Source organism: Haliotis rufescens, unplaced genomic scaffold (assembly GCF_023055435.1).
Source record: "Haliotis rufescens isolate VD_foot unplaced genomic scaffold, xgHalRufe1.0.p SCAF_3, whole genome shotgun sequence".
Classification (NCBI taxonomy): Eukaryota; Metazoa; Mollusca; class Gastropoda; order Lepetellida; family Haliotidae; genus Haliotis; species Haliotis rufescens.
The window spans coordinates 31,778,239-31,795,717 of record NW_025964001.1 but is presented as its reverse complement, the minus strand read 5'-3'; the positions used below and the strand labels follow the sequence as shown (position 1 = coordinate 31,795,717).

General features: G+C 39.6%; 1 protein-coding gene across 3 annotated transcripts in view; it reads left to right on the top strand.

Annotated features, from left to right (window-relative positions):
• The window catches only part of LOC124146120 (galectin-4), a 35,075-nt gene extending 17,828 nt beyond the window's left edge, over window positions 1-17,247 (top strand). For 2 of the 3 annotated variants that reach the window (XM_046516242.2, XM_046516252.2), the window contains exons 3-14: window positions 4,789-4,877; window positions 7,459-7,780; window positions 8,771-8,859; window positions 11,173-11,371; window positions 12,051-12,170; window positions 12,285-12,373; window positions 12,930-13,134; window positions 13,402-13,521; window positions 14,081-14,169; window positions 15,108-15,318; window positions 16,076-16,204; window positions 16,599-17,247. In XM_046516242.2, coding sequence (XP_046372198.1) covers window positions 4,789-4,877; window positions 7,459-7,780; window positions 8,771-8,859; window positions 11,173-11,371; window positions 12,051-12,170; window positions 12,285-12,373; window positions 12,930-13,134; window positions 13,402-13,521; window positions 14,081-14,169; window positions 15,108-15,318; window positions 16,076-16,189 — 1,647 coding nt within the window. In that variant the 3' untranslated portion in view covers window positions 16,190-16,204; window positions 16,599-17,247. Of the gene's footprint in view, window positions 1-1,933; window positions 2,071-4,788; window positions 4,878-7,458; window positions 7,781-8,770; window positions 8,860-11,172; window positions 11,372-12,050; window positions 12,171-12,284; window positions 12,374-12,929; window positions 13,135-13,401; window positions 13,522-14,080; window positions 14,170-15,107; window positions 15,319-16,075; window positions 16,205-16,598 lie in introns of those variants that run through there. The other variant, XM_046516261.2, reaches the window with a different exon arrangement.
• The last annotated feature ends 232 nt before the right edge of the window (window positions 17,248-17,479 follow it).

Genomic DNA, 17,479 nt, shown 5'->3' with positions numbered 1-17,479 from the left:
TAAATTACAGCAGAATTCCTGTGCTGTGAGTGACAAGAGAGGTGGATATGTTTATGTTTCTGCAGAAACGTAGCTTTCGCGACGAATAGAATGGATCCAGCATATTTCTTTAAATAAAATTGATAATCGATTATGCCCATTATATAGCTGAGATATATTAAACAACAAACTAGTGTCTGTATGTATGTGTCAAGGAAATATTAGATACAGATAAACAGTTTGGGAACTATGGAGCATACAAACATATCTACGATAATCTGTGATTTTTACTCCGACGAAGCTTGTCAAGGCCGGTGCGAAATCCGCATTGGACTTAAAACGATATGGAGTTGTGAACCGTAGCTGCGTATTATAGCAACCAGTGGATGTGAGGCAGTAAAAAAGCAGTACTAGCTACGATATCGCACCTTGTGTGCAGAAGGGTTGTCTTGTCAAAATAAATGTCATTAATGATCTCTTGACGTTACATGCACAGTAATACGTGTGCAACGCTACTATGTGTATACAGGCGTGGGGAAGTAAGGACGGTCTATCATATTAGGTGTTTAATACACTCGCTAACCGATGTTCGTTTAACTACATCAACACTAAATCATGTCAGGGACCATGTAACATATGGTAGACGCTCCTGTTACTTAGCACTCATTTGAACAAAATCGATCGCTGTGTCGCGTATTGCATTGTAAATAGCCAGACTCGTTGCTGCAGATTAATTTCGAAATGATTTCGAAATAATATTACTTGTTGGGTTGATATTTTACGAGCGCTTCGAATGCATTGCGCCATTCTTACTCGGTCGAGACCCCCCATTAGATATTTTCTATTAACTTTATTTGTCTTAATTAAGTAAGCTACAGTCGTGAAGATTATGGTTGATATTTGCGTATTTCCGGATTAATTCACAATTTAACTTTGAGTGTCAAGCACTCTAGACATACTAAGGATCCGCAAACAACTTCAGTTTCGTAATTTGGTGTAGAACGTGTGTCGTTTTCCGAAGTTTTCTCTACATGTTTACACGAATTAATATAAGTATCTTGACGTCACTTTCTTACGAAAATAGTCAGTTAAAAACCGTATGTTACTCCGATATTCATGTACATGAGTGAGAGGGTGATTTTACAGCACTTTTCATAAAATCCCGTCACAACACGACAGGGGACACCCAAGAATGCTCGTGGGTTTCACCATAGAGGAAAACCCTAAAGGATCTGCCCTGCTCCACTTCGGGCTTTCCTCCCACGTCGAGATGACACGCGGTTTCATAACTGACATGCTTTCAAAACGACGTTAAACCAAACTCACTCTCTGTTTTGCCAAGAATATTTGCATCTTTCAAAATGCGACGGAGCTTTCATACCTCTTACACTCTATTAGTCTGTGCGATTGAACCAGTCGGTGTAATCTACCTTGTTATAAAATGTTTGAGTAAATATATGATATTTTTTTATATATGAATTCCGCCTATTGGTTTTTGTTGATGTATAATTAAAAAATACAGCTTTATGATATCTGCATCGATCGTTTGTTAAGGGAATTGCAACCACGGAAGCCGAAACATTCTGCATTTTATTAGAACAGATAAACATCTTCGTACATATTGACCGACGAACCACTTTATTAACATTTTACAATACCAAATAAATATATCGGTACACATACGTGGTGGTTTCTCCGCACTCCGGTTGCAGTACATTATTAAACGTAACTTGATCCTGGCCGTCCTGTAATTTCTCAATTGGCACGTGCGTAAGGGAGGGCTCGTTTCGTATGAAGTATCAGTGCTTTTTGTGATCATACACTCTAAGTGCGAATTGAAGTTTCCGTAAATTGTAAATGGTTGTTGAGCGTTATTGAATATGTAGTGGCATCCTGCTTTTAGACACTGGCAGTGTCATTCAATGTGAACAGTTTCTTTAATAAGATATTTCACACTTCGATCCCTTGTTGGGTGGGGTTGAAAGGGGGCGTGTTCGTAGTCGCATGTGCTGCTTGGCTATGACAAGGAGTATCAAGGAAGAAGGAACATAACAGTCGGTAACGTGACATAGTGAGATATGAAGTTCAATGGTAAGCACGATACGTCTACCACACCGCACGTGTAACAAACATGAAGATTTGGAACAGTCTAAATTAAAATTGCTCAGTGCTTTCCTCAGATCCGCTATTTCTTGTGTGGAGATCTGACAAAATCTCCACTCAGCAATATAGTCCCTGAGTCTGAATGTTGAATTGGTGGACATTAGGGCTGGGACGAGTCCGAATTTACTACCCGGGTACCCACCACCCTATTACCCGACCCTATCCGGGTACGCACTGTACTGTAGGTCACAAGAGAGAGGTACAAAATGTCCGATTTGGCATTTTGTTACCATAGCACTGGCAAAACGAATTTGGATACATGTATTAAACAATCTGGTCATGCATACACTGACGTTGACTCAATTTATATCTTTATTCAAAGATATGAAAAGTCTGAAGGAGTGGGTGCATAGTCAGAAAGACTGGCTCCCGACATTCATTGTCTAGTTTCAGGCATGTTTCAGCAAAAACTTGTTTACTATTATCATATGTTTTGGGGCTAATGGCTACGGAGATAGACACCTTGTTTACTTTTATGCCATTTGAAGCAAGAACTTCAAATTCTATATTTAGCTTAAACAAAACCTTGTAAAACATGATCAAGTAAAGTGTAACTTTTAGAACTGTTAAATTCTGTTAATGATTCATCCCATATCAGTGCTCATGCTCTCAGTCACAGGTTCAAGGTGGTAGTGGGGTAGCCCAGTGGTTAAAGCGTTCACCCATAGCTGGTGTCCCCCACAGTGATGTTGCTGGAATATTGCTAAAAGCGCCATAAAATCCAACTCACTCATTCACACAGGTTCAAGTATTTACAGGCTGCAGTATTATATATAGCTGGACATTACTGACTGTGGTCTTAAGCAACATTGGCTCACTTGCAAACTCACAAACTATTCATAATATAAACAATAAGGCAAAAGTAGAGCAGAGAAAGTAAATGAGTGGCCATCTACACTGCCCCCTTTGGGATTCCAAGTTAATAAAAGTCCCAGCAAGCTAGACTTGCTGAACCAACTAAATGGATCAGGTAGTCAAGCTTTGACTTTGTTTATTGTGTGTTGGCCTACTCTGTCAAGGTGGGACCTTGTTTGTTATATTTGTCTGGTCCAGACTTGATTGTGAGCAGGCTGCTGTCATAGTGCTGGAATATTGCTGTGTGCAGGTACAAGATGCCCAGCTTGCCAAACCCTGAGAATATGTCACTGTAGGTCTGGCATATGGTATCAACCAATGAATACGAGTACCCTAACTCATCACCCAGCCAGGCAATATTGTACAATATTGAATGACTGTATCCTGCTTATATTACACAGCACATCCGCCACAGCTCTCACACAAGTAACATTGTTTAACATTGACATCATGACCCCAGGAAGTATGTAGGATTGATAAAGCCTGTGTATGTTATTGAATTAATTCATCGTTAATTGTCGTCTCCCTCTAGAACCTCACAGTTTGTCTATCAGGTTTTCTATTTAATTTCACACTCAAATAACTTTAATTAATTGTGAGAACAAGCCCCTGTATTGCATTTAAAAATCCACTTCAAGTAATATTACAAAATGTGTGCCAAACATTAAATCAAATCTCCAGCACTTTTCAGGAAAATGTATGATAATGTCTAGACAGTCAGTGCTACAGATAAGCAGCGTATTTGAGTAAAATACCTATCCAAAATATTCAAAACCCAATTACTTTCAATTAACTTGCGTACAGAAATGCATGCATTAAATGAAAAACTCAAATGTATCAAAACAGCACGCGTAAATACCCAATGAAGCTTTTTCAGCATGCGTTCAAAGAAGCTAATTTCCGTCAAACAATTACAAGCTAATTTAATATCCGAGTCAAGCCTCTATATTTAGAACAGTTATATACATCTAAAACTTTATTTATTTATTTTTTAAAAATCTTAAAATGCTCACTACTTTTGGGAAAAACCCAATAGAGTGATGAATAGATGAGTGAAAAAATATTGGTTACCCAATGAAAAATGTAATAACCAAATTAAAATAGAAACCCTAGAGTAAAAACAAAATTGCTCAAAAAGTTTTCTGGAGCTCTGGACAGTACTGAATTCATACCTGTGTTCCCGGGTTGCAGAAATGCCCTGTCTGGGACTCAGCCAAGGCTTTGTTAAGGCTTATTAAACTTTACCATGCTTAAGAAGTGTAGGGGGTGTGCACCCCATACTCCACACACCCCCAACACTCACAAAGCCTACACTTCAACATGCCCACCCATATATTGACCAATACATACAAGTAACCCTATCTCAGTGTCAACATCCACCAGCCTGGCAGTATTGTACAATATTGAATATTGTCTGTACACCACGAGTCACAAAGTGTATTGGGACCTATAACGTCCTATCATATGTCCACATACTATCAATGTACAGCCAACCCACACTTGAACATCTTGCCTGTTCAAGGTTGAAAGTCGAAAGATAACTCCCATAACACTTATCAAGTTCCTGCCGGCCCATACCTCAGTCAGTGTCCACTTGCTGCATTACAAGGGCCGTAGTCGACACCAACACATCTAGCTGTGTGTCTGAACAGAAAGTGTGGGGCACTACGTTCACGAGACAAACAGTTTGTCGGAAACAAGCTTAGCTAGCAGTCATATCTCTGAGTGCAATATTACATTGGTCTGCATTAGCATCTTCTGAGGTTAAAGATGAGTTTCTCGTATTCTCAGGATCCTCCTGAACACATCTATATTCCTGGGGGACTCCGAGTTGGTGCGTCCATCATCATCAGAGGGAAGACACAGTATGGATGTGATGCGTAAGTGAAAGTTATTTATTTTGATAGACAATGTTTTTAATAATGGGCTTTGACCTGGGTGTGTGATAAAGATATATTATCTATTGAATGAAGCCTTTTTATAATAATGTTATTTAGCTTTAACTTTTCAAAAACAGTTGTGATATGCTTATGTTATAAATAAGTACCTTTATTTAATGTCGATACTGTTGCCAGGGTAAAATGTCCTTGATAGGCACACCTAGGTATGGCATTGACTTTGTACCAGCTCTAACCTCTTCCTTGTGGTTTGTCCACATGTCATGGTCGGAGCGACAATACATAGAAGTAATGCAACAGATCTGATAATTCTTCCTAGTCCAGCATATAGTTCTTATACACTTAAATAAAATTTCTCTTCATGCTCTATTTTCTAAGGGTCATTGTTATGTTTTAAGAAGAGCTGTTAATGTTATTTGATTAGGCAATCTCAGAGGTCCCAGGTCTAAGGCAAAAGTTCCCTTGTGCGAAATCAATATTTCTGCAGTTAATGTTATTATCAACCCCCTAGGGAGTGCAGAAATACAGATAAGCTGTGTATTTGTGTAAAATACTCACAATAGATCAGGAGAATTCAATTAATATTGAGTTGCCTACATACAAGTACATGTATGCATGAAAAATTTAAATTCCCAATGGTATAAAGCCAATATTTATAATTACCCAATGTAGCCTTTTCATCTGTAGGTCTTTTCAGATCTTTGTTTACTGATTAAATGCAGGCATGAACTCTACTGCAGTGAATAATGCGCAAAAGTTCTTTGGATATGTGTCGATGTTACGATGTGTGACACACTTGGGTTATAACATGGACACTTGCAAATTAGAAGTCACCTGAAACAGCATTTTAAGTAGAACTATGTTTGAAGACCTGTGAAGATCCCGGCTAGCATAGGTCTTCAGCAACCCATGCTTGCTGTAAAAGGCGACTATGCTTGTAAGAGGGGACTAATGGGATTGAATGGTCAGGCTTGCTGACTTGTTTGATGCATGTCATTGTATCCCAATTGCGCAGATCGATGCTCATGATGTCAATCACTGGGTTGTCTGGTCCAGTCTCGATTATTTACAGACCGCCGTAATGTAGCTGGAATATGGCTGTGTGCGGTGTTAAACAACACACAAACAATGTTTGAAAAAGGTTCACTTATTGCTTTAAAATTACCCAACAGACGGGACCGAAGGGAGTGAAAATATATTGAATACCTCAGGAAAACTATCACTACTTAAGGGAATGATAACATGTAAATACTACATACTAAAAACCTATCTTGAGCCCCGTATTTTAGTTTTGCACACAGAAACATGTGTTTCATTGATAAGACCAGTAAAGAGAAAAGGCTTTTATACTTTTATATTATTGCTCTGAATGCAATGACAGATATCCCAGATTTTGAGAAATCATTAATTCATTTTTTTTCTCTCATGTAAATCCCTGTGTTATTTTTAGAAGTTGCTCTGAAGGTGTCAAGATTAGTAATTTGATTTGTTGTGGCTTGTGGGTAGATGAGGTAGGTAGGCGAGATTGCTACCTGTGCTCCGGGCACACCTGACAGGTGATTATGTTCAGGTGTACAGTTACAGGAAAGTCTGGGCATGTCACAACAACCTTCTACAGGAGATAAATCTGGTCAAGTGTTTCTTTGTGACAGATATTGCCCCTTTTCAGGTAGTAAAATGTAACAAAGCAATAATAATCACACTGAGGACGGTTCTTGTTTCATTTTGTTCCTTTGTGTTAGATAAAAATCCAAAGACAAATATTCCAGATTCTGATTAGGATTGTTGATTTTGTGAGTGAGTGAGTGAGTGAGTTGGATTTTATTCCACTTTTAGCAATGTTCATGCAATATCACAGCAGGGGACACTAGAAATTGGCTTCACGCATTGTACCCATGTGGGAAATCGAACCTAGGCCTTTAGTGTGACCAGCAAACGCTTTAACCACTAGGCTACCCACCACCCTGACTTTTGCGATAAATGTTCTTGTTTCTCATCACCTGCTCACCCCAAAACTTGTTTGAAATATATTATTTTTGATGGCTGTACATAGGCCTACAAGAGATTTCAGTATAATGGGACAAGGAATTGATCAAGCCATTCTCAGACTCCGATATTTGGTCTCAATTCCACAGCAAATGTTGATAGAAAGGGGACTTTCTCAGAGCATGCTCAGTAACAAGACTGAAAAAGAGAAAAATGTTTAAATAATCAGTTTACACTATTGCATTGAATGCCTCTGAATATATAGCCAATTAAGATTTCTAAAGGACCCTTTTTTGGGGTACATTTATTATCAAAAGATGTATGAAATATCAGTTCAACTCCCAACCCATTTAACTATATTTTAAGAAATGATAGGCAGTTTTGCTCAATAAGTCATTATTATTTTGACCCGGGTTAGAATAGGTCTTCAGCAACCCATACTTGCCGTAACAGGCAACTATGCTTGTCGTAAGAGACGACTAATGGGATTGGGTGTCCAATAGTATTTACCATTTACTAGAATCAGGATAGTGAAGGTGTCACATTGTGATTGATGTATTGCTCTTCTTTCTTTCAGATTTTCCATTAACCTAAAGTGCGGTGACGGGGATGACTGCAACATCCCCTTTCACTTCAACCCCCGTCCCTCGTCAAATGAGGTGATCCGCAACTCCTACATGGGCGGCTGGCAGGACGAGGAAAAGGATCAGCCTTACTTCCCCTTCCTAGAGGGACGGTCCTTCCAGGTCCGCATCCATGCCTCTCAGGACGAGTTCCGAGTCACCGTCAACGGCAAGGACTTCATCTCCTACGGCTACCGTACAGATCTTAGTGAAATCCGGTATCTTCAGCTTGGATCTGGAGCTGAATATTCTGATGTCACAATACAGAACAGCATGGTATGTGCCTAGTTGGAGCCATGTTTTACCCATGTTTTTATGCATTGTGTGTGAGACCCATGAAGATCCAGGGTAGAATTGGTCTTCAGCAACCCATGCTCGCCATAAAAGGCGACTATACTTGTCGTAAGAGGCGACTAACAGGATCGTGTGGTCAGACTCGCTGACTTGGTTGATGCATGTCATCGTGTCCCAATTGCATGGATCGATGCTCATGATGTCAATCACTGGACTGTCTGGTCCAGACTCGATTATTTACAGACTGCCATCATAAAACTTGAATATTGCCGAGTGCAGCGTTAAAACAACAAACAAACAAACATTGCCAACTGCCAGCTTAAGTTTGGATGTCAGTACACCAACTGAAAATATGACTTTGTTGTTATTAGCTGATTGGCAATAAACCTTGTTCTATTGTTTGTAGGGGCATGGGTTACCCTGTTTTCTTAGGCACAGAAAGTCAAGATGCAGAGTTGCATACCTTAGCTGTGCCAGGATCTGTATTTATGGGTTTATATAAAATATTGACACTGATTATGATCCTTGTTTCATCACCACCATGTCATTACTCTTGGGGCACGGTGGGATAGGCTAGTGGTTGAAGCGTTTGCTCATCTCAGTGAAGGCCCTGGTTTGATTTCCCACATGGGTATAATGTATGAAGCTCATTTCTGGTGTCCCCTGCCATGACATTGCTGGAATAATGCCAAAAGTGGCATAAAACCCAACTCACTCACTCATTTTCCATGAGTTATACACCAAACAGGGAACATCTACAAGCTCCACAAGCTCACATTGTGATGTAACTAAAGTACTGAAAACAATACACATACTCCCTCACCCAAAACAATTGAACTTATTTGCCATGAAAACTTGGCCATTTCAGCAAAGTGTACTTTGTTTGTGGAAATTGTATTTTAAGCAAGTTCAGATCTGCCTAATATATTGGTGATCATCAGGAAAGCATGTAGTTGTAGCTGTACATTTCAGACCAACCCCTACTTCGAGGAGTTCAAGCGAGGGTTTGGTGTGGGGCAGGCTGTGAGGATCAGAGGAGCAGTGAAGGACGATGCTGAATCGTGAGTACAGTCCTTTGCAAGGGTCGCATACACTGGGATTCAAAATGATAATCCCAGAGAGTATAGTCTCAAACATCTGCTGAAAATGATATGCATGATTCAGTGATGACACCAGGTGTTCACGAGAGTAAGCATGTCCTACTTTACCAGTAGCAAAACAATGTTCATTAAAAATGTAAGTGTCGGTGGAAAGGGGGTTAAGGTCATAGGGTCTTGCTTAGCTTCGCACTTTGTTAATCTGGGCTATGAAATTTCCGTATTAACAAGTTTCTAGATTAACGAATCCTAGGCAAGAGGTAATGTTCTGTTGGACATATATGGTTACTCCAAACAGCATTGTGTGGAAGGAGAGGTTTCCATAGTTACAGGACCGGAGTATCAATGTCTCACTGTGTAATGCAGTAGTAACCAAAACATAAGGAAATAGCTATAATACATATTTTTGTCAAATCAGATACAACAAACGTTTTACTCCTTGTTTCAGAGGAAACAGATTGTATGTCTTAAAGCACTGACTGAAAATATATTCTGCCTGACACAACTCCCAGACCCCCAGAATACCACACACCTACACCCCATACCCAGCCATCAGCCTCCATTTCATGGCCTCCCTGACCCCGAGACACCAGCCACATGCCCTGCGCCCCCAGCGTGAACATTACTCCACAGTGTATGAAATAACTATAAAGCAGCTTTGTTTGCTTTGCACTAAAAATACTCTTTCATATTTCATGTCTTATAATGTGTTGTCAGTCAGTCAATTCATAAAACATTTGAAACCTTTTCTTTAGGTTTGAGGTCGATAATCGCAGGTTATGTAAATATTTATAAAGGTTATTGGAACTGGGCCATGTGGTACAAGAACGTATTACTTCACTTATACACTGTAGTGTACATACCGAACTAGGTGATGTACAGTGTTATATACATGTATGACAAAGACATAAGGATCATCAACAGATCAACCGTGGAGAGATACAAACCTGTCTGGAGAATTGTCTGAATAGATAGGAATGCAGTGATATATCTATTCAAAGTAGTTCAACCGATAATAATGTTAAAAACGATTGTATTGAAGTTAGTGTGACAATAGTACTCATGCACTGGATTATTAAATATGAAACTCACAATTGTTCTTCAGTTTTATACTATTGCTCGTGTTGTCATTTGTGGTATAATTCACAAAGTTCAGAAAACTTAGGTAATATTCTCAAATAATATTCATTACAATGCGATTTCTACTATGGGCTGCCATTCTGTCAAAAAATATATAAACAGAAATGAAGGTAAAAAGTATGCAATTTAAGTCAAATGTTATGAATCAACTATTAAATGTTACTAAGATTGGTCAAAGTACAAACAAATAGATGCCATAGGACAGAAAGCACAGGGGGTACTACACAACGTCAGTGCACGATGTTGACGATAAAGAATGCCAGATGGTGCTGCAATTTGTACAACATTCCTATTTCTATGTTATTGTTCTGCTATGTATGTGATAAATGCATGCAATAAGCAACGTGACTCAAAATACTACTATAACCGTCTCTGTTGGTTTGTTGCTTTGATCTCACAAGTCAGTGATCCCCTGGGGATACCGTGTTAGAACAGGTCCCAACCAGCCTGTACTGGTCACAAGAGGCAACTCAGTCAATTGGGTGGTTGTAAGCCTGATGACTTGGTTGATTGTGTCAACGGGCCCAAATAGCATTGATCGTTGCAATTAATATCAAGGATTGTCTTGTTCAGGGTTAATTATTTACAAGCTACAATCATATAGCTGAAATATTGCTGAGTGTAGCTTTTAACAAAAAATCCCACAACACTGACTGTTCAGGAAGGGTGCTATTCCCAAGTGGAGCAAGGAAGAACATGTCAGGGCAGAGTTGTGTCCCTTAGCTTCCAAACCCAACATGGGTAACACTTGTTTATCTCCAACACTAAGCTGACACGCATGATACAACTGAAATACTTGATACCACACAAAGCTGCGTTAAACCAACACCGCTCGCATTTGAAACTTAATGAGCAAGAAAGGCTTTGAAATGTTGGTATCCCTATCAACTGCGTGGTGGGGTAGCCTTGTGGTTAAGGCGTTCGCTCATCACGCCGAAGACCTGGGTGTTATTCCCCACATGGGAAAAATGTGTGAAGTCCATTTCTGGTGTCACCTGCAGTGATATTGCTGGAATATTGCTAAAAGCGGCGTAAAATCATACTCACTCACTCACTCACCCTATCACATCATCATCAAGTTGAGCAGTATAACAAAGATCTAGTGTTTGATCTGTAGCATGGTTTCTCTCTCAACAGCTTTTCTGTAAACTTCAACTGTGACTGTGACGGTGAAACAACAGGTTTCCATTTCAACCCTCGTTTTGAAGAAGACGAAGTGGTACGGAACGCCAACCTCGGGGGCTGGGGGGATGAGGAGAAGGGACAAGATTACTTCCCTTTTTCTAGAGGGGCAATGTTTGATGCACTGTTCATTGCCCAGGAGGACAGATTCAATGTAAGTGAGGGGGGGAATTATTGACAATATTTCTGCTGGCTCGTCAATAGACATAATAATATCAATGGAGGACAATGGTTCATATCTGAAAAGAAAAACGAATCTTCTATTGATTATGTATTTAATCACTGATCTGAAAACAATAGTGTCATTTGGGCAGACTGAAAGTAGTTCCGGCATAAAGTGTTATTTTATGTCATTTCATGAGTGAAATGTCCTCTATATTCCAAGATAAATCCAGTATTTCATCACAAGATCAAGAATTGTATTATGATATGAACAAGAAGGATTTTTATGAATTAACCCGGGCGGGCGGCTAGCCTAGTGGTTAAAGTGTTCTCTTGTCACACCGAAGACCCAGGTTCGATTCCCGACATGGGTACAATGTGTGAAGCCCATTTTTGGTGTCCCCCGCCGTGCTGGAATATTGCTTAAAGTAAAGCTTAAAACCATACTCACTCACTTACTTACTATTAATGGATCTGAAAAGATCCCCAAAGAATCATGTTCATGTACAAAGGATTGTGTAACCAAAACACAGCATAAATCTCTAATTACTGACATCTTACTGACTATTGAATGCACTGGATCCTACCATGTGCAGAGTAGGTAGTAGAATGTGTAAGCAGGGTATATCTGTCATTGTAATTGTTATTCAGTGTAGTAGCCATTGTTTCAGGTTTACGTCAACGAGAAGTATTACACCCTGTTCAACTACCGCTGTGACGTCAACGACATCCGCTACCTTACCATCAATGGAGATATCTCCATCTGTGATGTGGAGTTTTGTGAGCCACTCGTAAGTTTATTGAAACATTTACCTCAGGCCATCCTTAAACTGTATGAAGTATTAAGTAATTATTCGGTACAATTATTGGAGACATGACATTCAAGTTGTATTCTGTTTCTACAGCCAGATGACTTCATGAAAGAGATCCCCTCCGGTCTTGAAAAAAGTGACATGATAGTTGTCAAAGGATTCTTCTATCCAGAGGGAGAAAGGTATCAAACGCATACTTAGAAATAAGCAAATTGCATGAATCGTCTTGTACATCTTAGGACCTTTTTGGGGGCAGTTGGGTAGGCTAGTGGTTAAAGCATTCGCTCGTCATGCCGGAGACCCAGATTCAATTCCCATGGGTATAATGTGTGAAGCTCATTTCTGGTGTTCCCCACCGTCATATTGCTGGAATATTGCTAAAAGAGGCGTAAAACCATACACACTCTCTCTAGAACTTTTGTTCAAGACATTGATTGTCTCTGAAAGGTAAAGCTGAATGATTTTGTCTTCATTCATATTAATTTCAGGACCTTCAATGATTTAATATGTCCAGCAAAATTTGTTATTGTATTCCTGTAAAACTTGAAGCCTACCAGTATCTAGTATCTTCTGGAACAAGTCATGTAAAACAAATAATTCCTATCTCAATACTGGTGGCCAAGAGATGAAAGATTATCAACTACAATGGCTGAAAGGGAGATTTTATATCACTTATAACCTGGACATCGAATCATGTCCTGTGTGCTGTCATTAATTTCTCTTCCACCTTTCATTTAGGTTTGCAATCAACCTCATGAATGGCAACAGCCTTGAGGATGACGTGGGTCTTCACTTCAACCCCCGACGTGGGGAGGGGGAGGTGGTCCTGAATAACCGTGTGGATGGGGAGTGGTTAGAGGAGGAGCGAGAAGCTATACCCAGTGCATTCCAAGAGTTACTTCCCTTTGAGGTCAAAATTGTCGTCAAGAAGAACAAGTTCAAGGTCAGAAAAGACTTTTTGTGAAGAGAGCTCAGCCTCAGAGTTACTTTAGTAGATGCACATAATTTTTAGTGCCTTGAAAAATGCAACCTAATATTTATGTCCACATAAAAACAAAGTGTTCAAATTTGTGTCTGACATTCCTTCCACATTCAGCTGACATGCCAGGATGACACTGATATATTCCAGACTCGTGTCTGACTCTCTCATGTTTCCCCTTTGTGTTCTGTTGTTCATGATGTGGACAGTCTCTTCCATTGCTCTTCTCAGATCTATGTGAACGGCAAGAAGCTGACAAGCTTCCGCTCACGATGCGATGTGGAGGCCATGCGGAGAATTAACGTCAATGGTGATGCCTACTTCTACCAAGCCAAACTTCTCAGGAGACTGGTGAGTCAGCAGAATTGTGCCCTTTACAAGAAACTTGGGCTGTATGGTTTTCTAAGGTTTGCTCAGACTTTTAAAGGCCATTGAATTTGGCAGTCAAGCCTTGAAAAGCCCATTACATTTTTAAGTACCTTTTTAAGGGCTTGAATTTGGCAACTCTGTTTATCTCTGCTGCTAGATTAACATTACAAAGTTTATCAAAGTAGTTCAGGTGTCAGTTTATAACTGATAAAGAGCATAGCATAATCTCTTACCCCGGCCAACATCTAATAAAAAAAGAAGAAATAGACTGAAAATTAAGTACATGTTGCTGAAAAAAAATAATCATATCCTGCACACGTTAAACTTTTATTTTTATCCATTAAACTGAAATATATTAAGCTTCACAAATTCATGTTCAGCTCACCTGACTGTAAGTTAAGTGCACATCACCTCCGCATGAAACTTCTTTTCTTTAACATAAAAATTTAGGGCAATAATGATGACTTTGTGAATCGAGAGTTCTAGTGCACTGAAGTTTAATTTTGAGTGCCTAATGGCAGCAAGACTTGTTTTTCATCAGGAATTGCCATCAGTTGAAAGAATCCCGAGTAACTTGCAGCCGGGTGGCTGGGTCGTTGTCAATGGAACTGCCAAGAAGGAAGCCCAGAGGTAAGGGAGGCATGATCAACAAAGATGGTGTTCATCTCATTGCCCGAGCCTGTGGAGATTTTGGTGAAGAATTGGTCCCTAGCAACCTAGGGTGGTTGTAAGAGGCGATATATGGATCGGTTGGTCGGACTCATGACTTGGTTGAAGGCACGGACAGTTGCTCTTAATATCAATCACTGGATTGTCTGGTCAAGACTCCATTATTTACCGGTTGCATCATTTTGATGGAATGTTGCCGAGTGTGGTGTTCAACAGGAATCAAACACACAGATTACCTGAATGGCCAAATCATGTAAACATGATGTAATAGTTTTGGTGTAATTGTTCATGGATTTGAGCATTTACTTGAAATCTGTGGTGGCGATGAGACATAAATGTGAAGTTAATTAATGCGAGCAAAAAACACTCGCATTTTTTACATTTAATTCAAGCTCGCGTTAATTTCAAGATTTACAATCATCTCCACTCTATTATAATGAAAAATAAATAGCTTTGGTTTTGAAGTGATGTCACCATCTCGATCTCTTGTATCACGAGGAGCGGTCAGGTAGCCTAATGGTTAAAGCGTTCGCTCGTCACACCCATCCGGGTTTAATTCCCTAAATGGGTTCAAATGTGTGAAGCCTATTTCTGGTGTCCCCCGCCGTGATATTGCTAAAAGCAGCGTAAAACCATACTCACTCACTCTTAAAATGAACTGAACACAGAACAGGATGACGACGGTATAATTTGAATTTGGGTCGTAACGAAGCTATGGTGGTGAATGTGTCCAGGGTATTTAGCGTAACAGAATGGATAAACTACAATTGATAACAAGGATAACAGTCTTTTGGCTCTGTTTATTTTCAGGTCACTGTAATCAATGATAACAGAAGTATCGTATAGCAGTTGTAAGAATGAGGTTACTGAAACAACTTAACCTTGTCTTTCTTTGCAAGTTTCGCCATCAACCTGCAGTGCGGTGACAGTGAGGATTACAACACAGACGTTGCCCTGCACTTTAACCCCCGCTTCAGTGGAGAGGACTCTGTCCGCAACACCCACGAGGATGGTAGCTGGGGAGATGAAGAACTGGAACAACCAAACTTCCCCTTCGAATCCAAGGATGCATTTGAAGTAGCCATCAACTGCCTCGAGGACAGGTTCAGGGTGAGTGGTTAACTGCATTTAAATACTTGTCAGCAGTCTGGTATCCACGTATCCACAGTGACTGGTGATAGCTTTCCTATCCTATATGCGAGCAATCCTGCGGGGAATCTGGGTTAGAATTAGTTTCCTATGCTAGACTAACTGAATGAGGTGGCCAGGTTGGGTAACTTTGTTAAGTGCATGTCATCATACCCTGAAGATCCAGACTTGATTATTTAGAGGCTGCAGTCGTACAGCTGGAATATTGCTGAGCGTGGCATTAAATAACATTGTGTCCAGTATATGTCCACACTGCTCAACCACCAAAATGATTACCTGGCAAACAGTGGTGTTCAAGTTAATCAATTCATTGATTTACTGGCTCTTATGTGGATGAAAGAAAAAGAAGGAACACTAGGCAGATTTATCTTTCCCAATCCTGGGCTGGATATGCTTTTCAGAGTTTTAGCCCTTTGCTATGCCAGGATTTGCCCCGATTCAGATCCTTGGTTGTCGGTGCCATCCTGGTTCATGGGGTTTAGTGATAAACATCTTTATGCTTCCTTCCAATATGGAACTGACACGCTGCAATATATCTAAAATAATATTCAATACGACCTTGTTCCCAACTTACTTCCTATGCACATTTTTGTTTGAGATATTCATCCGAGACCTGGCTAGGATTATTACAACTGAATAGGGAGTTCTGAAGCTTTCTCAAAGACTAAGGAGTATTAGGTTCCTTTTAAAATGTCTGATCATGAGACTTTTGTTGCAGATCTATGTGAATGGGTATCACTATGTGGACTATAACCATCGTGTCGACTACCACCGAGTGTGCCATCTCATGTTGATTGGCGATGCCAACTTCTTCGAGCCTGAGTTTTTCTAAGCTTTCCACCTGCAGGTATAACAGATCTATACTAAAATATGTTCATTTAGTGGGATTAGTTTTATTTGGGTAATAATTTGAGCAATGGGTTGTCAATCGTCTTTGTCAAATCGGTTGATGTATTTAATTATTACTGTTGCAGAAAGCCACTTTTTGGCTATGTGGTGTTACAACTCATGGTGTTATTTCACCATGTGACAATTGTGTTCCTGAACTAGAAAGTGGATGAATGCAAATTGAACAAGATAATGGTAATACCATTCATATGAGCTTTCATGCGTTCACTCCAAAAACTAAATACGATTAATACTCTCATCCTAAAAAGTACTTCTCAACCTACAAGTTCAAAAGGACCAATACATTTCTCCCTTAATTCATGTATTCAAGCCATACTTTTTCTTGTCTTCAGAAGAGCCTGGTGTGTCTTCCCATGTTCAGCTCAAGAACAACTCCACTGTGATATAGCAAAGTGCTGAACTCTTGTCAAATCATTAGTCAATCTATTATCATTCAGCATTAGCTTTGATTCAACAACCAGGAATACCACTTGCATTATTTTTCATTTGAAGGTATCCCCAATATTTCTAGATGCAAACTTGACGTACTGTTATATTTATTTTAATCCTGTGTTTGTCCATTTTACTGGCAAACTGTTGGTACTGTTAAAAATGATATTTGGCTTGTATGTTTTTGTTTAGTAACATGGCCAGATGAAGAACCACAGGCAATTTTAACCGTCGAACAAATCGGCTATCAAGTAACTGTTGGAATAATGGTTTTGAGGTTGTTGTTATGAATTGACAGTTTCTCATTTCAAAACAATGTGACGTTCATGGTTAATCAAATTGGTTACCTTATACCAGCTTGGTGCTATCATCCATGAGGTTCCTTCGGCATATGCAAAGATAATCTAAATGTTGCTAACTTGTATCATTTTTCTATAATTTTGGTGGAATACTGGAATATCAACCTGAATGTTTGACTAGCTGACCATGTGATGAAGACTTATATGTAAATGTATGCCTGGTCGGCTTTTCTAATAAAACTTGCATATATTATTGACTTCTTTTTTCCCCCAAGAACATAAACAGTGGTTTGGTTCTTTTGACAACACACTCCGGCTCTATGACAGCAGTCTGTAAATATTCGGGCCTGGACCAGACAATCCAGTGATTGACAGCGTGAGATCAACCGATCTTAGACAGATGCATATTAAGAAAAGTCATGTGAATATTTTAAAGTCTTTCAGCTGCTTTTTTATATACATCAAAAGGAAAAGAATAGAAATAT